This window comes from Meleagris gallopavo, chromosome 22 (genome assembly GCF_000146605.3).
Source record: "Meleagris gallopavo isolate NT-WF06-2002-E0010 breed Aviagen turkey brand Nicholas breeding stock chromosome 22, Turkey_5.1, whole genome shotgun sequence".
Classification (NCBI taxonomy): Eukaryota; Metazoa; Chordata; class Aves; order Galliformes; family Phasianidae; genus Meleagris; species Meleagris gallopavo.
The window spans coordinates 13,347,644-13,369,944 of record NC_015032.2 but is presented as its reverse complement, the minus strand read 5'-3'; the positions used below and the strand labels follow the sequence as shown (position 1 = coordinate 13,369,944).

The following is a 22,301-nucleotide window of genomic DNA, read 5'->3' as shown; positions in this document are numbered from 1 at the left end:
CACCACAGACACTCTGTGGCTATTCCTCCACTTCTAGTGTTACTATGGGAACCAAAAACTGGTGAGCTGGGCCAGAAAGAAGAAAAAAAACCCACCGATCGTCTGCACAATGGTTTCTAATATTAGCCTGAAAGCTGGTCGTGTTTCCAACGTGCTTCTGGCAAAGCTGTAGCAGAGTGGGTGGGCAGGAGCACCGGTCAGACCCCGTGTGTCATTTTTTGGACTAGATAATCTTGTAGGTCCTTTCCAACCTTGTGATTCTATGATTGGTGGGAGGATAGGGTCCCCATGTGCTGCCCAGGAGAAGTGCCCACACCGCTCGCAGTGCGCTCAGCACCCAGCCCACGGAGCTGTGTTAATTACACATCCATCTGCTTTCCCTGTCCACATCATTTCCAGCCTTTGGAGCAGCTGAAAAGCACTTGAAAACCTCATATTTCAGAGAGTCGGGGATAGGAAAGGAAACAAAACAAGCCAGTGTGATTTATTGCAGGGAGGGAAAAAACCTGAAGGTTTCTATGCCCGTCCTGGGGACCTGACTAATGATTTTAATGCTCGAGGTTGGCAATAGCAGGAACTGTTCCTAATAAAAGTTTGCTGGTAGAGCTGCAACCATTATTCCTTGACTAATATATCTTAACCTAGCTTCCCAAGAGGAGTAGGCTGCAGTAGCAAGAGCATTTATTAGCTTGGCAGCAAGAGGCCAGGGTCACCATGCCCTGAGCTCCTCCTGGCACCAGGTTGGCACTGCCAGACCCACACCACTGAGCTGGGACATGGGTGCTCAGAGCTCATCCAGCCCTAGGGCGCCCTGAGTGACACAGGACCTGATGCCTGTTGGTTTGGAAATTCAGTTTCATTCTGATTCCTACACGTGTTTTAGCAAAGGGTAACCCAACAGCAAGAGCCACTGGCAATCCAAGAGAGTTGTTAGAAATTTGGGATGGAAGATCTCAAACCGAACCCCAACATAGCACTGTCACAGGGGGGCCAGATCCTCCAGCAGGAGGCACAGGGGGGCATCCCAAGAGCATCACAAACCTCCTTCTGAGCTTTAAAAAAGAATGAATGTTTATTACTGAAGGAATTAATGACAAATGTATCCTGAGCTCCTGCTCAGCGCTTTGGACTTTTCTCAGCACGGATGGTGAGATCCACACTGGAGAGCCACATGCAAAAAGTTCACTTCTTCATTACACTGACAACAACTTTCCCAAAGACCAAATTCTCAAGGAATTTAACAGTTCAGCTGCAGCATCACATGCCACTTCTACAACCGTGACCTCTAATTCACCCTAATTTCTCTAAATAAATATTTCTACACAGAGCTGCCTAACTGGTGTTGGCTTATGCAAGCATCTCAGTTCCATGTAAGCCAGTTTAATTTAAAGTGCCTTAAATATTACCAAGAACCTCACATTAGGTTTAGGAAAGGAAAGATGATAAATGTTGGTTCCAATGCTCCATCCTGACCGGATCTCCTCCCTCTTTCTTTCCAGAGCTGCCTGCACACTGCACGGCTCACATGGAGATCAACAATATTCCCTGCAAAGTAACATGGCCACGTCACTGCCCAGCCTCTCCTTGGCCACCAGTGCACACTGCTGGCTCTTGGTCCCCCTGTTGGCCACCATTGGCCTTCTTGGCCACAGGGACACACTGCTGGCTCCTGTTCACCCTGTTGGCACCAGATTGACCCAGGTCCTTTCTCTGCAGAGCTCATAGTTTGGCATGACTTGGGGCTCTTTGTGTAGCACCGCTCCGAAGGGCTGCAGGAATTTCCAACCCAGTGGGACATTCTGCCCCTGCAGCACGTCCACAGCAGGACCCACGTGCCAGAAACAACCCCAGCAACCCGATTCACACCGATGCCTACAGGAGGGCAGAGCCATGTCCAACACTCACCAACAAGATCTTGATTTCTCCCGTTATCAAAGGAATTCTGAACACGTTCGGCAGGGGTATCCCAGAGGCTGCAGCAGCTGTGAGACAGACAGAGCCTAACCCAGTGCAGGGACACACAGCCCCCAGTGCTGAGAGCTGGCTGGTGGGCATTCAGCTGCAGCCTCAGCTTGGACACAGCAACCCCTCTGCCATATACAAACCACCCCCTCTCCACAACAAAAGTGCTCCAAACCAAGGGCTGCCCCAGGCTCCTTACCATTCAGAATTGGCATGTAGGTCTCCACCAGCAGCTTAAAGAGGTGTGGCTTCAGGTTGGAGATCTGAGGCAGAGATGGAACAGCACCATGAGCAGCGCGTGCGGCAGCAGCGAGCTCAGCTCAGCACGTGGCCTTTTCTTTAATCAAAACTACTTTTCTTTCTGTTTGTATTTGGTGCTTTCTTTGGGAAGATTCTAGGGATAACATTTCAGCTGGAGCTCAGCGAGCTTAACCCAAGCAAGGGTGAATAAACACAGACTTCAGCCTTTGCATTTGCATTATTAGAAAAGGTATAACAATAATAATAATTAATTAAGAATAATAAAAGGCAGCAAAAGCATTGCCACGATGTGCAGAGCTGCAGCTGATAGCTCAGACCCCAGCACATGGACACCACACCCCATGAGAAGGGCCCTCCTGGTGGGGGACTTACATCACTGATGCCAATGTCAGATGACTGCAAGAAGAGGGAAAGTCTGCAGAAAGGAAAAGCCAATGGCACGTCAGTCAGTGGGTCAGCAGCAGGAGCTCAGCCCCCAGCCCCCACACCCCCAGCGCTGCGTTACTCAGCCCATGGGCAAGGGACTCCTGTGAGCATCGTCCCTACAGGGACTGCAGTGTCCTGGGATAAAAAGCAGGCACTGCCACACTTGCAAGAGAGCAGAAGAGCAAAAGAAAAACAATGAATCAACGTTAAAATCTTAATTTCCACTGGCTTGAATGAAACAGCACGGCAGCAGTGCGCACACAAGCTCTTGGTTTCCCCCTCCTCTCCTGTGCCCAAGTAGCTTTTCACCTTAGAAAATAGCTGAGAGCATATATATATATAGCTGAGAGCAGAGCTTCTAGAAAAAGCACCCAGCCCAAACATAAGGATCATGAGCTCAGGAGAATCTGCCAAAATTCCCAATCTGTCATTGCAATCACACAGTTATCTCCATAGCTAAAACCTCTGCTTTATTTCCACTTTGAGTTTCTCTTTTCTGCTTCCATTGAATCTTGTTATATCTTTGTCTATTGAATTAAAAGCCCTTTGATGCATTTCCATTGTCTGTATCACTGCATATGGGCTGTGCCAATGTTGCTTCTAAATCTAACCCTTTGACAAGGTAAATGGCTTGAATTCCTCAGACCTCACGCTGTAAGAAATGCTTCCCAATCTTTAATCATACCTTGACTGGCACTAACAATAGCATTTTCCTTTGCTCCTTTATCACTCACGTCCAACATCAGGCACTTGGAAGTGCTGCCCAGGATCAAAGTCAAGCTGACACTGGTACAGTTTTTCAGACTGCCTCATCTCTCCTGGTTATAAAGTGGACACAGATTTCCTTCCGTGCTCCTAAAACTCTCCCATCACTGTGATGAGCAATACTCCTCCACTTTGTGCCATCATTCAGGTGTGGAATTCTCAGGTTTGGGAAATCCAGGGGCCACAAATACTGAAAAATGCCCAGACAGCAGCTCCAGAGCCAGCATTGCCTTGGAGAGGCTTCCAGCAGCCTGGAATGGGGCTGAACTCCCACACTGCACCCTGCTCCCATTGCTTCCAGCTTGCTCAGGGCATCCCAGTGGGAAGCACTGCCCTTCCTGCCATGCTGTGTCCCCACACCCCTGCACCCTGAGCTTCAGCAGAGCCCCAGGCCAGGCACCAGAGGGGGGGACAGGCTACCTGCCCAGGGAGAAGGCCAGCATCAGGCTGCTCCTGGAGATCGACAGGCGGACGTTCAGACTGAGGTCCTGCAAGCAGACAGTGAGAGGGTCAGCCCATGCCACGACCCCATCCCTGCTGGCAGCCTGTGCACCTCGTGTTCCACTTACTGCCTTCAGGAGCAGCAGGTTGATGATGGACCCATCCCGGTGCTTAATGAACACCTGGAGCAGGACTGACAGCTCAACGGTGGCTTTGTTGGGTTCCAAGAGGAGGATGGGGCTCCCCACAGACTCCACACGGATGCTCAGAGTACTGGCTGCAGGGCAGTTGGTGCACTGAAGGGATGGGGGACACGAAGGTGGCTGCCCGCACTCAGCCCATGGACACACACAGCCCCACAGCTCTGTGGGGCTTCCCTGAGGTTATGCAGATCTTGGACAAGCCCAGATTTACACAAGTGTAGAGAACAAAACCAGACAGCAGAAAGAAGCAGAAGCACAAGGCTGCAGAGGACCAGAGATGGCTCAGGTGTTTGTCCAGGTGCGTTCTGTAGATGGCCTCGGACCCAGCAAGACTTACCCAAAGCTTACCCAGTCAAAGTCACTCACCCCAGTGGGATAAAGGGCTGTGATGGAATCTCTCAGCTGGTTGGCTCCAGAGAACTGCAGGGAGAGAAGCACACAGCCCAGGTGGGCACCCTGCAGGTCCCAGCACCACCCACCCACTTCCCATGTCCTGCTCCCAGGTGCTTGATTCACACTCCTGGGCCAGTCCCAAGCCTCCCCAGTGCAGAGCAGTGCCACTCACTCATTCACGTGAGAGGCACCAGCAGCAGGAAGGGCTGCTGATGTGCATCTTAGCATTGCGGCACTCACAGCTTCTGACGAGCAGGGGAAGGTGTGTGGCTGGATCTGGAGCACCAGGGTCAGCATGGAGCTGAGGAAGCTCTGGCGCATACCGATGATCAGAAGCTTGCTCGGCAGCCAGGGCAAGGCAGAGGCATACGAGTCGTGGGGGATGATGCTGCCTCCCATTTCCTGTATTGTGCCCTGTGAGCAAACAGCAACGTGGTCCTGCACTGCACACAGAGCTGTTCCTTCCAGACTTAGTGCCCCAAAGGAGCTGATGGAAACCTGTGTGTAACTGAAACCCCTGATAATGAGTGTGCTTTGCTCAAATCCCAGCCCGCTGCTCCATTTCACCCTACAGAGCATTGCTCCAACTGCAACGAACCTGCACTAATGCCACCTATTTGCTAAGGAGACTGACTCTGTCTGTGGGAGCAAAGCCCAATCCTGATGACATCTGCACGAAAGAAAGCACAGAGCACTGTTACCCTGCAAAATGGAGCACTCAGCCTTCTTTCAGCCCTTACTCATCACCTGCCAGTTGCTTCTTGCGAGCCATCACTCTGTTTATTTAATTTCTCCTGTTTGAAATTACTGTTTGGTTTTTTTGAGTCTTTTTCCCCATGAGGCAGCTGTAAAAAAATGCATCCATTGGCTTGGTGTAGCTGTCACCCATCACAAAGAGTGCACAGCAAAAGCAAAATACTGCACCACAGACTCAGGCAGTGCAAGGGGGTGGCAACTGCTCATCCCATGCAGCCTGCAAACAATGTGGGCAGAATGCAGCAAGTTTGCCAGTAAAGCAAAAGAGAGCACCCGATCACCTGGTGATGGGGTCAGATAGGGGCTGGCACGTTTAGCTGGCAGTCCCAGAACAGCTCATCAGCACAGCCCATCTGTTTGGTTGTGCTGAATGAAGCCTGGGGTGCACAGGGTACTGATATCCAGTGTTCACTTACATCTAAATCCATCATCAGGGACGAACCGGAGGTGAATGGTGGGCCAGCCAGGTGGTAGTGAACCGTCCCCTTCAAGCCAACCGGGATCACCACTGCATGGGGAAACCATTGGTGATGGTCAGGGAACACACGGCTCCTCCCAGCCCCAGGTCCCAGCCAGAGGGAGCAGCACACACAGAGCACCCGCAGCTTGGAGGAGCTCTGTAAAACTGCTGCCACTCAGCACTGGCAAAACGTCCCCAAATTAAACTCTGTGGGTTATGAGCTGAGGATGTAGCTCAAAGATAGGAGTTGAAACCCGAGGCCATGAGATGCTCTCATTCAGAGCCAGTCTCTGCCCTTGGAGCTCTTAGGACCCCAAAGCACCGGGGTGGCAGCACAGGACTGCGTGCATCCCACCACCCAAACACAGCAAGCATCTTCCACTGGGACGTACCATCCAGAGTGCTCAGGAGCTGGATGTTCACTACGTTGAAGACAGTATCTATCACTGGACACAGCTGCGATAGAACACAACACAGGACAGCTCATGGGTGCCCTGCACAGCCCCAGCAGCCCTGATGGCTCTCCGAGCCTCAGCACGAAGCCATGGGGCAGCCAGCAGGCACTGGGATGGGCTGGGGGTGGTGGAGGTCCCCTGGGCTGCTTGGGGACACCTCAGGCAAAGTGTACCAGCAGCAGCCAGGCTGCCCACATTGCACACTGCCACTGTGGGAGCAAAGCACGGCCATGCCACAGCTCACTGCAGCCGTGCAGTGCGTTATCCCCAGTAGTTCAAAATAGCATTTTGGCTATGGGGAGGAAGGCAGATTTCAGACTCACCAAACCAGGCAAAGTTGCTGTCAGGTGACTGAGCACAGTGTCATGCACTGACAGGGACAGTAAGCTGAAAAGGAGGGAAGAAAACAAAAGAGAATGTATGAGAGCCAAAAACCAACAACTCCCGGGCACTGCAGCAGAGCAGAAGACTTTCACTGTCCACACAGCCCCAGCCCCAGTTGTCCCATGAGCAGAAGGGCTGTGTGCCTCATGGAGGAAGGACTGGGCTCATGGCTGCAGCACTTGGAGTGTGCAGACACCACTGTGGGCAAGGAAAGAGTTTCTCACAGCGTATCCTGAGCTTGGCCATCTCCCTCTGGTATCTAAATCAGTGCTGTAGTTAAGGGGAGGTGTTGTTGCTGTGAATTCCATGTTAGCTATGGGAAACAAAATATTTACATGTGGAATAACAAGAGGAGAAATCTGCTGTGAAGCATTCCCTCACTGCTGCTAAATAGATCACTCTGGGTTATATGCTGCCTGCAGGCAGTGCAGAGACATTCAGCTTGAGAATCAATACATTTCTGGACTACTGAGCTCGAACACACAGCAGCGCTGCAATCTGCAGATGGTGTGGTCTCGCCATGCAGCACTCCACTTATAGCAGAGTTCTCCCTGCAGGCACATCTGAGGATCCACCACGAAACATCTGGGCATACACATAACCACCCCCTGCGGAGGGGACACTTGCATGGGATCACACAGCCCTGCAGTGGTCAGACTGATGGATCAAATGCCCAACATCTTTCTGCTACAGCAGCCAAAGGGCAAGACTGGAGAACAGAGCAAGGCATACCAGTGGGGCTGCTTTCCTGGCACCCTCCCCCCTCCACCTCCAGGTTAGCATGCCTCGGATATCAGTTCATTAGCTAGGTCTAACAGAACTGCGTTGGAATTGATGCTAAAGCTTGTCATTCAGATCTTAACGTGCCCATGCACAAACAAGGCAGGTCAGCCCTCATCTTCCAACAGCCAATTTTCCATTGAGGAACCAGCAGTGGCAGGAGGAAAGGAATCTCTTCTCTGGCTCTGCTGGCACAGCTCTGGCAGCCAGTCCAGATCATGGGATAAAGCACAGGGCAGTGGAAAATATCAACCCATGGGCACTTACCCAGGGAGCAGCTTGATCCTTACAGCACCAAGAACGCAGAAGCAGTCATCAGCAATGACCTGGACTGCACCCGACTCGAAACTTGAGCATTTGATGTTTGTGGTAATGGTCACATCCAGGGAGATAACAATTACCTCGGAGAGAAGGTCAGTCAAGCTGAAAGAGGCAAATGAGAGGCTGAGAGATGGAATCTGTTCCGCTCACCAGAGACGCTCAGCAAAACCTCCATCATCAGTAATTTGTGGCAAAGGCCACAAGCCATTCTCTGCTGCATGTAGGTTTATTATAGGTGAACCCACGCAGGACTCAAAGCCGTGGGACACATGCAGACCTGACAGCATCTCGGAGCTGTGCACACTCACCAGTTGCCACTGAGATCCAGGCGCACGCTGATGACCAACTGCATCCCAATCCCAGGCAGCAGCTCCATCGACAGCATGGGCATTCGGGACCTCTCCAGGTGCAGCCTGCAAAAAGCAGCAAACAGCCATCACAAAACTACGGAGCACCCCGAGGGCAAAGCACTGCCTGCAATGCCCAGCCCTGCTCACCCCGTGATGGTGATGGCGGAGTTCAGCAGACCCCCGTCACTCATCATGTTCGGCAGCACCAGGCCCTGCAGGTGCTTCTGGAGAAGCTCGTTCTGAATGATGGTATCGGACAGCACTGCAAAACAGCTCCGTGTGAGCTCCCACCTCTCCCCAAACTCCTGTGTGAGCCATTTCCAACATCTGTGTGGTCAAATAGGGAGGGTGATGTTTTGTAATGCCTAATAACAAAGCTGCCCTCACTGGGCTCAGCAGGAGCACGGCAGAGCTGCAGCCCATTGCTTGCTGCTCGCTTCCAGAGGGCATTGGTTTTGCTTTCCTTTGGTCTGTTTTTGGAACAGAAGCAACAAGAAGTAAGCCAGAGCACTGTGCACATGAAGGTGGCTGCTAAGCTTCACCGTGGCTGTCGGCAAAAAATGAGCTGCTCTAACAGGGAAATGAAAACAAAGACAAAGAGGAGAGGAAAGGATCCAGAATCCTAAAGTTCTGCATGGCTATTTGGAGCAGAATGCCACCCCTGTCCTGGAGACAGAGAGTCTCCCTCCCCTGTGAACCCAGCAATGGCTCCTACAGCCCTGAGGAACCATACAGTGATGACAGCAGTCAGGGATTATACCACATACCGGCCCCATGCGACCACCACCACTCCCATTACCTTGTTGCATGGCCCTGCGACTGACGGCGCAGGACAGGCCGGACAGAACCCCCTGGGTGGGAGAGAGCAGCCCCCAAAAGATGACCATTCCAAAAAGCTTCAGCGGTTTCATCATCCTGCAGCAGGGGAGGCAATGGCACGAGCAGTGCAAAAGGACAGGGATGGCACTGCAAGACACAGCTCTGCTGTCACCTGCACTGGGAGATGCCGTCTCAGCCCAGCTCTGCACAGCACCCGGCTCCTGCCCGCTGCCTTTTGGTGCTGCAGCAGCAGTGCCAGCAGCCGCCCTTATATCAAATTTGCCACCACCTGGACACACCTTTTCCTCGCAGCCGTCGCATCCCAGCAGTGGGCACCTCCTGCATCTCCGCCAGCAACACCCAGCTGCCAGGCTGCTGATTTATACAGCACCACGTCACTGCTGCCTTTCCCAGCAGCAGCTTCCCTTCCCGTCCTGGGGCACTCACCTGGGCACTGCTTTTTCCCCTCTCTGCCTTAAAAAGGTGCCCAAAGTGGTGACCTGTGGGATCCCCATGCTGGAAGGAAACCATCTTCTGGGGGAGCTGCAGCACACAGATCACACCGGGGGATGATGGGGCTGTGGGGTGGGACGGGACCAGATCTCCCCACCCTGAGGAGCTGTGGGATTAACAGTGCTCATTGATGTTTCAAATGCAGCGTTGGAAAACGATTTTCTTCACCAAAAATTTTTTAAAAAATAATTAAAAAAGCAACTTGGAGAAAGCTGATAAGCATCGGCTTTGTTAAGACTGACCTTCGGGTGGATTTCTAATGCATCTGCAAAGAATAACAGTGAGAAAGGCAGCTGTACAGAAATGCACAAAGCCAGCAGCATCAGTGTGACACAGCAGTGCTGCGGGAGCAGAGCCCAAAGGAGGCTGAGGTCGGGCCCTGGCTGGGTGCAGTGGCACTTTCCATTGTGCAGGGCTGGGCAGATCCTATCGGTGCTCTGCTCGGTGCTGTGCAGCAGAGCGGGGCTGCACGCAGCAGAACAAAGCTGAGCTGATAGCATCACTCTCAGGGAGCAGCTGGCAGGGGAACACACACTGCTGCCCTTAGGGTTGTGTGCTCCCGTCGCAGCTTGTGCTCTTTGGGACAGCAGCATCCAAGCTCCCAGTGCCTCCCGCTGCAAGAAGGCAGTGTGCTTTGTGCCCCAGCACGGGTGGTCCTCCTCTCTGCAGGGTTTCTGCTGCTCAGTCTCACCCTTCGCTCCTCTCACTCACCTGGATCTCATTCTCCCCTCGCAGCAATGCTTCGGGTGTCACTTACAGGAAGGCTGAGCTCAGCTCCGCAGCGACAAGGGAATACGTATTAAAATGAAGCATCGCAAGGAACTCAGGAAGAGATTATCACAACAAAAAGGCTGGAAAGCAGAAGGGCTGCGGAGTGGCTGCACGTGGATGCCCCGAGCAGCCCCGAGGCGCTTCGCAGAGCGGTGTTAAAGCAAACAAATATACGTTATTCAACGTGATTAAATCTGCCATTTTTTATTCTCCAGCGTTAAGAACCGTAGGAGAACCACACACGTGTCTTAAAAATAAAAGAGTGAGCAACCTGAATGAAAATACGGATAATTCTTCTGCCCCAGTTTGAATAACAGCACCGGGGTTTTATGGTTGTGATACGTGCAGGAGGTTTGCAGGCTGCGGGAGCACAACACTGCTTTATTGTTACGTGGTGAATAAAAAGAAAGAGTAACCTCAGCCCATAAAACTCCTTCAAAGGGGAAATAGAAGCTCCGTATTAAGAATACACATAAACTGAGCGCTGTCTCTCGAGGGGAAAAAACTAAACCTGGTGGCACGAATTGTGCCCTCTGATAGCACTGCCCTGAGCAAACACTGCCTGCTGCTTGTGGGGTGGTGAGCAGCTGCTGCGGGCATGAATGGAACTGCTCTGCTCAAATGTCAATGGAAAGTGATTTCTCTGATGTCAACAAAACAAAGGAGCCGGCCAAAGAGAGCAGCGCTGCGGAAAGGGAGAAAGCACTCGGGTATAGAAACGGCACGGCAAGTGAATGGAGTGAGGCTGTTAGAGCAACATCTGGGGAAGAGAAAATATGGAGAAGGTACTAATGCAGGCTGCTGCCAGACTGAGAGCTCCCAGCCTGGTTCCAGAGCAGCCAAAACGCAGCTTACCTGCTGTAAGCCCCAGCTCTCCCCTCTCCTGGGGAGCACAGCACGGTGTGTGCAGCAGGGGCTGCGCTGCAGGGCTCCACCACTGCGATGGGCAGCAGCAACGCAGTCCAGAAGCCACCACCAAAACGTGCAGCAATGCTCTTCAGTGCTTTGCTCGCTCTGCCTCATAGCCCTGCATAGCTGAGAGTTATTTCCCCATCCTGTTTGTGGGACTGCTCAGATCGCAGTGAAGGAATCATCCCAAAGCTGGGCTCAGCAGCTCGCTTCTAGCAGCAAGATCTGATCAAACAGGACCTGGAAACTCCTGGAGATAAGAGCAGAGCCGAAGACACTGAGCCCTGCAGTCAGGACCAGGCTCCATCCTAGGGCCACCAAACCCCCAGCCGTGCTCACAGCTCTCAGCAGCTCCCAGGGCACAGCAGCCCAGCAGGTGCTGAGCACCCATAGCAGCACTGAGCCTCAGGAAGGCCCTGGCTCATGCTGACCTGGGGCACACGTTGCTCTCTGCTGGCTGTGCAGCACGGCATGAACAGACAGACGTCAGAGGCGTCCCTCCACGCGGCTGTGTCTGATCACTCACCTGTGCAGTTTCCTACATATGGAACTCAGGAGGTAGAAACAATCTCAGGAAGGATGAGCAGATAGCACTGAGGGAGAAGATGAGCTCAAGGGACAGCAGTACTGGCTTCTGGGTGCACAGCAGTGCTGGGTTCTGGGTGCACAGCAGTGCTGGGTTCTGGGTGCACAGCAGAGCACACAGCACAAATGCTACAAGGATAAACAACAAATCAGCATCACCAGGAATTTTATAGACAGGAAACTATCTTTTCCCAACTCAGTGAGGTACAATGAGCTGAATGTTATCAAACCAAAAGGTACAAACCTTGTTACCAAGTGCTGCACGTGGACACAGGCAGAGCGGTCCTGCGTTCAGACCCAGTGCTGTGCGTTACCCAAGCAGCATTCACTGCCTTCCCCCATCACTTCCAATCACCCACACCGTGAACTCCGTGGACGCTTCAATTCCTCCTCACTCTTCATTCTTCCAATTTGTTGGTCTTGTTTAGTTTTGTTTGCTTTCCTTGCAGCCTGGAAAATAGATTTCTGTCCATTGCATTGTCTCAGGAAGCATCAGCACCACAGTGCCAACAGAGACCTCTTAAATAAAGACAGCTATTTCCATTTGACTGAAAGAGAGCAGCACAGACACCAAGTCATGTTTCTGTCTAGCCTCAGGATCGGGGAAGCTTCACTTACAGAAGCAAACGCAATATTGAGTGAATTTGTCCTTGATGTTCTCTATCAATCCCGAGGAAGAATTAGCAGCAGCCTTATATTACGCACATACATCTTCTGTAAGTAAAGATTTCAGCCTTCCATCTCGCTCAGCTATTAATGAAGACAGGACACAGCATCTCTGGACACATCCTCAGCACAGCATACAGAATTAGCACCGTGCTTTGTGCAGACATCCCTCTGGGGGTAAATCACAGCCCTGCTACTCGTCACGATATAAATAAATGCCTATTTCTAAGGGAGCCCCAGTGCTCACCACACAAAGTGCCGAGGCAGGATTCGAACCGGCGGCCGGCGGGCAGCACAGCAGGCGCATCCCTCCAGCCCTATGGGGCTGTACCAGCCCTGGTGCTGCTCACGGGGCAGGCAGTGAACTCAAAAGCTATTCTGCAGCCTGGTGCCATCGGGCACACTCATACTTACCCCATCAGAGCCAGCACCAAACAGGAACGGGCTGGGAATGCTGTGCAGAAAATTATTTCACAGTCACTGGCAGGAGAGCATTCCTAAACCAACTCACAGTGGGGTCAGATTGATTCCTGTGCACAAAAACGCAATATAGACAAAAAAGGAGATCGTTTAATTCCCTCTTAACTGTGAAAAGCAATTTGGTGCAGTGTGTGACACATTGCAGAGCACCGAGCGTCACCCTGGAAAACAAATATAGCACATGGGAGCCAAACACACACCCGGCCCTGGTATGTCACACTGCTGAGAGAAGTTAAAATAAAACTAAAAAAAAATAATAAAACCAAATTGGTTTGAGGCCAATTTCACTCCCTCGCTCACACAGCAGCAGCAAGGTGTGGGGAATGCCACAGCAGCACAGTCTGATCCTACAGCAGCAGCCACCTGCAGTCCTGCTGCATCCCAGCACAGCCGCCCTGAACTCAGCAGCATCCCAGCACGGGGCATCACTCAGCTGCACGGTGGCAAAAGGTCCTCAAGCAACCATTCACAGCCTCCATAACAAAGAACGGGGTCCTTCAAGGCACCCCAGGGCTCTCAGGGCGATTTCCTCTCCTGCCTGCAGATGCTCAGACCATAAATAATCAGCGCACAGTTTTGCCGCTGCTGCTGTTTTATTGCCTGAGGCACCCACTTGCTGCTCTGCCTCTGAGATAAGGGCAGGCAGGCGGGCTTCAGAGAGCTGGGGCACTTTGAGCGGCATCTCCTCAACATCAAAGTCCCGGCGGGATTTTTTTTAGTGAGACTTTAGAACCCAAGTGAAGGATTTTTCATGTGCTTCACATCGAGTGGCATCAAAGCGGCCGCCGTCCGCAGGGAGCTGCTGTGCAACACGGAGACCTGCAGCACCAACACGGCACCGAACTGAGCAGCCCCACCAGCAGCACTGCGTGTGCGAGGGGAGCGCTCGGGAGGCTCACTTGGAGCAGTCTGAATCCAAAACCCAACTCCTCATTTGCTGCAGCGTTACTGAAACGCAGCCCTGAGATTCCCTGAGTCGGCGCGGTGCAGCTCAGAAGAAACGCTCTCATTGAGGGATGGCACTTTGCAGCCCTCACACATCGCACCAGGGTCAGCTCCAGCAGTTTGAGAGCTCCTCTCCCTGGGCTCTGCTGCAAACACTTGTTTCTTTGCCAGCAGAAGCTGTTGTTAAATGGAGGCTATTGGAGGGAGCACACTTAATGTGACCGCAGCCCTCAGCAGCACTGCAGGGGACGCAGAGCAGCGCTGCTCAGGCTCAGGATCTGATAAGAACAGGGACTGTAATTCCTTTTCTGCCACCGCTCATCCCTGCCCAGGGCCCACGAGGGGGTTGGGCACTGAAGGACCCCACACAACACAACAGCACAGCGTGGTAACGCCTTCAGACCCACCCGGTTCTCACTTTTTTCAGCCAAGCCACTGTGCATGGAGGAGATGGGACATTTTGAAGCCTCATTTTCTAAGGAGAAAAGCAGAGCCCTGATCGGATGCTGGCTCCTTGTCCAGTGCACAGCGCAGCTTTCCCCATTGCTTTCCTTCCCCTTTGGGCTGAAGGGACAGCACTGTGTCAGACCAGCAGCACCACGGCCCGCTGCTGAACGTGGTGCCAATGACGTTTCTGCAAGGCACTGAGCCTAGTGTCAAACATTTAGGACAGATTTCCTAAGCTGTTTTGCTCAGGTGAAAGCAGCTGTAAGCCAGGAGCAGAAGCAGGATTCCTGCCTGGCACACAGCTGAAAACCACACAAGGATGAACCAAACCCGGCAGCCATCCTGGTCACCGTCAGCAGCACTCAGCCCCTCATTCAGGGCTGAGCTGCTGTGGGATTTGTGACAGAACCTCCTGCAGTCCCCCAGGAACTGTCAGGGCTTCCATCAGTAACAAAGCAGGGAACTCTCCCCGTATCACAGCACAAACCACAATTATTCCTTTCTCAAAGCTTTGATTCCTAAAACCTTCCTTCCATCCCCGCCTGACATCAGAACACCCATCTCGTTCTCACAGGGGAATTGTGCAGTGCTATTAGAAGCAGCCCCGAGGTGAATTAACAACAGCCTGTAACGACGTTCCACTACAGCAACTTTATCCCCACCAAACTGAGGAACTGAGCAGTGTTTTATATCTGATGCATTTTGGCTCGGCGGAGAGCGGCAGCTGCTCCCTTTATGATTTATGGATGTATTCTACACAGCCAAAGCCAGGCACAAAATCCCCTGTTCGTGGCAACCCCATATAGAGATGGGGAGAAAAATTCACATTCTGGACGGTGGCAGCAGTGGGCACGAACCATTTTATTGGCTTTTTTTTTTTTCCCTCCCCATATCCACGATGGAGAAGCAAGAAGCTGTATAACAAACCCTATAAATATTGATGCTCAACAGCTGGCAGCGATGATAGGAGGTACACAGCAGCCTTTGTTACACAAATGCAGAAGCAAATCAGTTCAGCACTAAGCCAAGGGAACCTCAGGGGTTCCAAGACCCCCACACACCGTTGGGGGGAGGCGAGGGGCAATGCTCTGCTCTGGATGGGGCCATCCCACCCCAGTGCCCCCCAGCACAGCACAGGGGGAGGGGAGCGGGCAGATAAGCAGAGGCAGAAGTAAAGCACTGGGAAAGAAATCACATCAGCAGAACACCTCCAGCAAACAGGATTGCAGCATAAGCGGCTCAAGCAGGGATTTGGGGCGGGAGGAAATGCGTTTTCACATGGATGGTTCAAATATGGGATATGCTGCCAAAGGGCATCTCCAAAGCCAAGGCATTAATTAGGTTCCAAAGCAGCCTGAGCATTCCCAGAGGCACACGGGGAGCAGATTTCTATTGCCTGCTGACACAAACACACTACCTGTAATTTTCAAACAGAACAGACAGAGCTGCAATCAGACCTTCAACTCAAAGAAAACTTTGATTCTGCGCCTCTTCACCAGACCTTCGTAAGCGCCCTCTTTCCAGCAAGAAATACCCCTCACTTCCCCATCGCAACTTATTCACGTCACCACTTTTTGGTGGTGCCAAGTGACAAACAACTGCTTCCAAGGACGAAGCACAGGAGGAGTAAAACCCCACCACGGACCCCCGAGCAGCACCAGGAGAGCTGCAGCTGCTCCCATGGGTCCCACATCCCACCGGCTTCGTGTTTTCATTGCCCTCTTTTTGTACTTGGTTGAATTTTAAAATAAAAATAAGTAAAAAAAAATCAAGGTTAAAATAAGCTTTGTTATCTGTAGACATGAACCATATTCTTAATCAGGGCTGCTCCAAAAGTAACGCCTCCTATTTTATGCTGTTGGCCCACAGTGGCAGATGGCAGCGGATGTTGGTGCTATGGCAGCAGAGGTTAAACCTTTTCACCAACATTCTGCTACATTTTCTTGTCATGTGAAGGATGGCAGCAGAGGGGCAGTCTGACAGAATGGTGTCTGACATGGTAGTGAGGATGTAGCAAAGGTGTGATATTAAATCCCTTCATGCCAAAAAAAAATGACCCCCACTGCCATTCGTTGACACCTGGAAAAAGTTGATGGAGACCAAAGAGTGGCAGTGAGCAAAGAGAGGTGGGGGGTGGTGCAGTTCAGCAGTGGTGGCAGTGGGTCAGCTCTGCTGGTGCAGTTTGATGGGAGCAGAATGTGGATTGCCTGCAAAAAAATGCATAGCTAATAGTGGTGGCTGTGTTCATTGAATCACAGAATGGCATAGAATGGAAGGGATCTCAGAGATCATCTAATTCCAACCCTCCTGTCATGGGCGGGCTGGTATTGTGGAAAAACAGTGTTTTGCAGCTGGCAATGTGCACTCTACTAAATTGCACCCTGTGCCACACGCAGCCCAGTGTGAGATCTATGGGGGAGGTGGCACCGCTGGCACGTGGGGCGAGGGGCTGCCGGGCTGTGCTGGAAGGCTCTGCCTCCAGGAATTGCCATCTGTGGCACTGCTGGTTCCATGGAAGAGGGCTGGGAGGGAGGCTTAGGCAACGTTCCTCTGTCGGAGCCCTGTCTCTGATGGAACATCAGTGAAGCCTTATGGAAAAATATAGCTTTCAGTGCTCACGAAACAAAGCGCTCACAAAGGCTTTTCCTCCCACCAGCTCGAGTCCCTCCGCGCAGATCCCCAAACCAAACAAACCCGGGCTGCCAGCGGGGCACCCGTTTCACAACTACATTCCGCTCCCTGGCTAAACATAAAGAGATTTGTCCCACGCTCAGCCCTTAGCTAACATGCACTTGGGGCAATAAAGGCGCACCTGGCCTCGTACGAGGTTTGCACAAGCAGGTGATGGGCCAGAAGCGACAGCCAGGCCATTAGCAGGTGAGGAATGCAAGCAACAAGCATCGCACGGACCTGGCTTCTGCCCTCCTGGCAAAGGACTCCCTTTGTGAGATTATAGTCCTGCGCCATTCAAGAGAAAGAAGCAAAGAAACGGGGGTAAAAGAGAGCGTATTTCAGCTGTGAAGGATTTATCCATCCGATTTACATGTGAATCAATTACCCAGGCAAAGCTCAAACGGTGCCAATAGGATTTAGGTGACCGAACACACCTCGCATTCAAGTCCTCTAATCCGTATCTGCAATTCCTGATAGCTTCGCGATGTGCAGCTCTGCAAGAGCCGACGCAGTCCTCCTCCCCCTTCAAACAATCGGACTTTTAGAACAAAGAACGACGCTGAGGAGCCCATCTGTGCCGCTCTGGTCGGGCAGCAGCAGCTCCTCCTGCTCACCGGGTTGTGCGCTGTGCGGTGCAGCACCACGACGGCGCTCCCGCATTGCAAACAAAGAGCAGATCCTCTCCTCCACCCAATTCCTTCACTGGTACGATACCTCTGCTTGTATCATACAGCAAGAAGAGAAGGGCTGATGGAGCTGTGAACCCCATTAGCAGCAACAGGCGGCCACAGAGGATGGGGGAGGCTCACAGAGATGGGTTATTTTTTGAAAGAGGACCAAGAGGAGGAAAAAATACGGTGAAACAAGCAAGCGTTCCTCCTAGGCCTGGAACCCACAGCATGCTGCAAGGCTGAATTTGTTGCTGTTGGTTTTGCTTTGCAGCATTCGTCACCAAGGGCAGAAGAAAATTCCATTTTGCGTTGTATGAACTCGGTGCAATTTAAGGAGCCTTTCACAACTCACACACACGTCAGGAGGAGGGGCGAAGAAAAACCAGAAAGGCCCAGAGCAGATATGTAACTCATTTCCTTTTGAGACCCAATGCTGGGCTGCCCATGCCCAGGGCCCTCCCACCCCTGCCTGGCTCTGTGAGTTAACATGGTTAGATACGCAACTGCTTCAGCAAAGAGCAGACACTTAAATTGTTCCGGGGGGGGAAAAAGAATAAAGAAACCCAAACAAACCAAACAGAACCACGCTCACACTGCTCCTGGCTTCTGCGCTTTAGGTTTTGGCTAAAAAGGCCTCAGGGAAGGGAGCATCCCTGTGGATGAGGAATTGATTTCATTTAATGCTGCTTTTAGAGCAAAAGCTCTCGAGGGTTCTGGGAGAAGTTTGATCTGAAAGGCAGAAATGGCTCTGTAAGAAAATGGACAGAATGCATTGCTGAAGTTCTGCCCCACACTGCATGGCAGGGAGGAGATTTAAGCCCACCATCAGTGCTCCAACAGGAGCCCACAGTGCTCCGGGGGTGCAAGGGATGCTCTGGGTTCTACCTGGACTCCCTGGGACAGGATCCCCCAGTGCCATTTGCTGCCAGCAGCCCAAAAACAGAGAGAAGCACACATTTACTACAGAGGAGAGCTCCTCATTGTGCCGACCTCAGTGAACAAGTGATGCTGATGAGAGCAGCAGCACCATTCCCCACAAACTCTGGCAGTGCTGGCAGCTCATGGGCAGCCCTGCAGCCCCTCTGCCATCCCCTCCTGACCAGAGCATAGGAGCCAAAAGCTCTAAGATAGCTCAGAATCCACAGAGAAAAGACCTGATGAACTCCTTCCTGTCCCTGGGGCGGTCTCAGCTCACCCCAGATGTATTTCAGTGCAGTAATTACACACTCTGGGTGTGTGGGCACAGATATAATTTTCCCTTTCTCAAACACAATTACAGCTGCACAGAGACAGGAGGAGGTTTACGGACAAAGCACCGGTGGAATCGATATATCAGATCGGATGGGAGACGGTGATTTCAGCTGCTGCTGAACTGCATTAAGCCACCTAAATTAACTTAATTAGGTGTCAAAACAAGTCTGCTTGGTGTAGAGGAGATATGTTTTAAGAAAGGCTCAGTGCAGCTCGCAGCAGCGGACACAACTCCTACCCACAAAGCTGCGTGACCCACACATGGCTGCAGACACCAACTGCCTCTCCCTGGGTTTTCTCTCGGCGCAACGATGCCAACGATCAGCAAACCAAACAAAGCAGAACTGAAAGAAGGGAGAACAGGGAGACACCGTGGGAGGAAGGCTAACCTCTACTTGCTTAAGTTCCCTTCAGCTCCTCCCTGCTGCATTGGAGGCAGATGCCAAAACCCAACGGAAAGCAAAGCAGCAGCAGTGCTCCACACACAGGGCACTGTTACAGACGGGGTGGATGAGCTCACCCGCCGGCTTTCCCTGCCATCAGCCTCGCTCAGAGCTTGCACAAAAACTTTTTGTCCCTTTGCACGCTTCTCATGGATCCCTCCTGGCTCCTCCATGGGCGGTGAGTCACGTCCTGTGAAAGCCTCTATTGATGCTCCCGGCTGTCCTTACGTCACAGGGCACTGAATGCTGTCTGCTGGCTCCAATAATAAGCACCAGGAGCACAGCAGCATCAGCTGCCACAAGCACTGGGAGCTGTCACATCATTTCATAGAACAGCTGTGGTTGGGGAGACCTTAAAGATCACCCAAAGGATGCTCTGCCGAGGGCACAGCCAGCACCCAGAGCCGTGGGGTCACATCAGTCATGCACCAGTACTTTCCAACAAGAAACTCCAGAGCTCTTCCTTACACAGCTGTGCAAACAAGAACAAACTCATTGCTCACAACAGAAGCAGAAGGCGATAGCAATCAGCCAGATACAGCATGACAACTGAGTTAGGAGATCCCTAAACCGAAATTGGAGGCTCTGTGACGATGCTAAAGGAGAAACAATGCATTAAGGGCATCTGCAGTGCTGTAATAGTAATAAGGATGTCATTAAATCTCAGCAGATATTGAAATACTTCATCAATGCTCATCTCCCCGCGAGGATCGCCCGTCTCCCACCAACACTGCTTGCCCTGGAAGGTGATGCATGCGCAGAAGTTGCTGTGCTGTAACAAACAGCACAGACAGAACCGTCCATCAGCACATTCCTACCAACAACGGGTTGCAGACAAAGCGCTCCGTCACGCACAGGGTGGCGAAACTGTGTGAACACACAACAAAAGTCATGCAGGGGAAAAAAACCAGGGCAGCAGGAGGCCGAAAAATCCCAACTGCATGATGCTGCTGAGCTGTTGTGAAGGTTGCAGAACTCTGACAGAATTCAGTCTGTAGGGCCTCCTGCTCAGCAGCTCCTACAGAACTGCTGTTCTCCGCTGCCATTAGTGCAGAGCAGCTGATTAAGGGACAAACCTCTGCGCTGCTAACGAAGCAGCGAATATCAGAAATAACAGCCATCATAAGCACGTATCATCTCAGCCAGAGAACAGCAAAAAGAAAACACCTTCATGGCACTTTGCCTATAGCAGCCATCTCCAGGGAGCCATTAAAACAGAAGATGCCTCTCTCTAAAAGCAATCACTGGTGGGATATAAGCAGAGATGGACGGCTATGCGTGGAGATGACTGCGGGTCCTCTGCAGCACAGCACGGACGCACAGCAGTGGCTGTGAGGGCAGATGTGTGTGTGAAAGGGTCAGTGAGGAGGAGGAGGAGGAGCCGGGCTATGGGCAGAGGGGTCCCGAGGTAAAACTTATAGAAAATCAGGGAAAATGAAAAAAAGAGAGGAAAAGGAGGCAAAGGGAGGAACGAACGAAAGCTGCCCGTACGTGGGAATATTTGGGGAGCGGGACAGAAGCGGCAAAAGCCGCTCAGAGGGCGAAGAACGAGCGGCAAAACGAAACGCGCGGAGGCGCCGCGGGGATCCCCGCACGCGGACGGCGCCGCCCGTGTGAATCGCGGCCCAACAGCGCCCCCTGGTGGCGTCGCCGTCCGCTCCGGAACCGCGCGGCCCGAGGAGGGACTGCATCGGAACCCTTGTTCCGAAAGTAATGCCTCCTGATTGTTTCCGCTGAAACTACAAAGAGCACGACGACGCTTTTCGATAGAGCAGATTCTCAGCTATATAACACCGTTCTTTAACGGTCACCACCATGAGTTGTGCCTTTCAGGCAGCGATGAAGAGCCTGCGAACCATTCCACTCTGCAGTGCATCACCTACCGCCTCACTGGGCTCCATCAGCATTCACCAGGTGTCGGTGAATGCCAGTGCCTTTTTTTCTGCATGGAGGTGCTCAATGTAACACCTTTGCTCCATCCTTACTTCCACGTCAGATGCCATTCTGGCAGACTCTGCCCCTCTGCTGCCATCCGTCACACGGCAACAACATGGAATGGAGTATTCAGATACACAGAAGGTACAGCCTCTACTGCCACATCCCACCAACATCCGCCTCTGACATCATGGGGCAACACCATAAAATAGGAGGCATTACTTTTGGAGTGCTGTGGAGAAAGGAAAGGGAAACGCAAGCACGTGGAACTTTAGGAGGGGAAAAGTGGGGAGAAAATGAATGAGATGGGAAGGAGAGGCATACAAAAACACAGGCATGGAAGTGATGGGAAGAAAAGAAAAACGAAAACTCAAGCAGTGGGAATGAAGCTTGTGTAACACATACAAGAAAAGGCAGAGAAATAGGACTGAAAGGCAAACTGAGCAATGGAGGGAGGTGAAGACCAAGGAGGATGCCCAGTTCATGCAGGCAACAAGGAGCTCTCGAGCATCCCAGGGGTGAGCACAGCACAGCCATCAGCACTGCTCCCCTCCCCAGGCTCAGCCCTGAGCCCCCCCTGAACCACAGCCTGCCCCAGCAATCTCCCCCCAGCCAGGGGATGCCCCCAAAGTGTAATAGGAGCTGATCCTGCACCCATTCATTCTCCTCCTGCAGGAGCTTTCAAAAGCTTCATTTACTCACAGGACACTGCAAACAAAACTGAGCCTCTTCCACATTTTCTCCCTAATTCACGTTTCCCACAGCCCCAAAAAGTTTGGTACGGGTCGGTTTTACCTGGAGGGGAAGCAACATTAAGATGCCAGCAGCATCACCCAGTACCATTGTGCAACAGATACATTACAGAACAGAGGCTGAGACCTGTCTTACTGGAGTTTCCCTGTGTTATTTCATGGCCAAGCAAGCATCGCTGCTCCCTTATCAGTTGCTGAGCAGGAGGCAACAAGCTTGAGCTCAGGAATGAGCTTTATCTGGTGGCACCAGTTCCCCCGGAGCATCTGGAAGAGAAGAAAGATTTCACCTCATGGCACCAGGGTTTGAGCCTCCATGTTTCACAGCAGATGCTTCACTTGTAGGGAAATAGATGGGGCGTCCATCTAGCCCAGCATGCTGCTTCACAAAAAAGAAAGAGCTCATTAGAATATAGAAGGTGGATTTAAATACTGAGAGTGAGTAGAAAGCGGGAGGGAATAAAGAAGGGATTGGACGCAAGGGGTG

General features: G+C 52.0%; 1 protein-coding gene across 1 annotated transcript; it reads right to left on the bottom strand.

The window, feature by feature from the left end:
* Nucleotides 1-305: 305 nt before the first annotated feature.
* On the bottom strand, nucleotides 306-9,155 carry LOC100546061 (BPI fold-containing family B member 4-like). Its single transcript, XM_031556575.1, has 15 exons — nucleotides 8,757-9,155; nucleotides 8,105-8,219; nucleotides 7,916-8,020; nucleotides 7,554-7,709; nucleotides 6,446-6,509; nucleotides 6,060-6,123; nucleotides 5,624-5,715; nucleotides 4,692-4,865; nucleotides 4,425-4,478; nucleotides 3,984-4,151; nucleotides 3,835-3,902; nucleotides 2,596-2,638; nucleotides 2,162-2,225; nucleotides 1,906-1,982; nucleotides 306-1,545 (listed from the first exon to the last, which is right to left on the bottom strand). The coding sequence occupies exons 1-15, from the start codon at nucleotides 8,869-8,871 to the stop codon at nucleotides 1,522-1,524; spliced, it is 1,383 nt and encodes a 460-aa protein (XP_031412435.1). The 5' UTR covers nucleotides 8,872-9,155; the 3' UTR covers nucleotides 306-1,521.
* Between the last annotated feature and the right edge of the window lie 13,146 nt (nucleotides 9,156-22,301).

Bases quoted from the DNA above. Each gene is read 5' to 3' on its own strand.
- LOC100546061 (XM_031556575.1), bottom strand. From the start codon at position 8,871: ATGATGAAACCGCTGAAGCTTTTTGGAATGGTCATCTTTTGGGGGCTG. The intron at 2,639-3,834 runs GTAGCCTGTCCC...TCCTTTCTGCAG, and splicing joins CTGGCCTTCTCCCTGGGCAG to ACTTTCCCTCTTCTTGCAGT. The intron at 2,226-2,595 runs GTAAGTCCCCCA...TCTCTGCCTCAG, and splicing joins CTGACATTGGCATCAGTGAT to ATCTCCAACCTGAAGCCACA.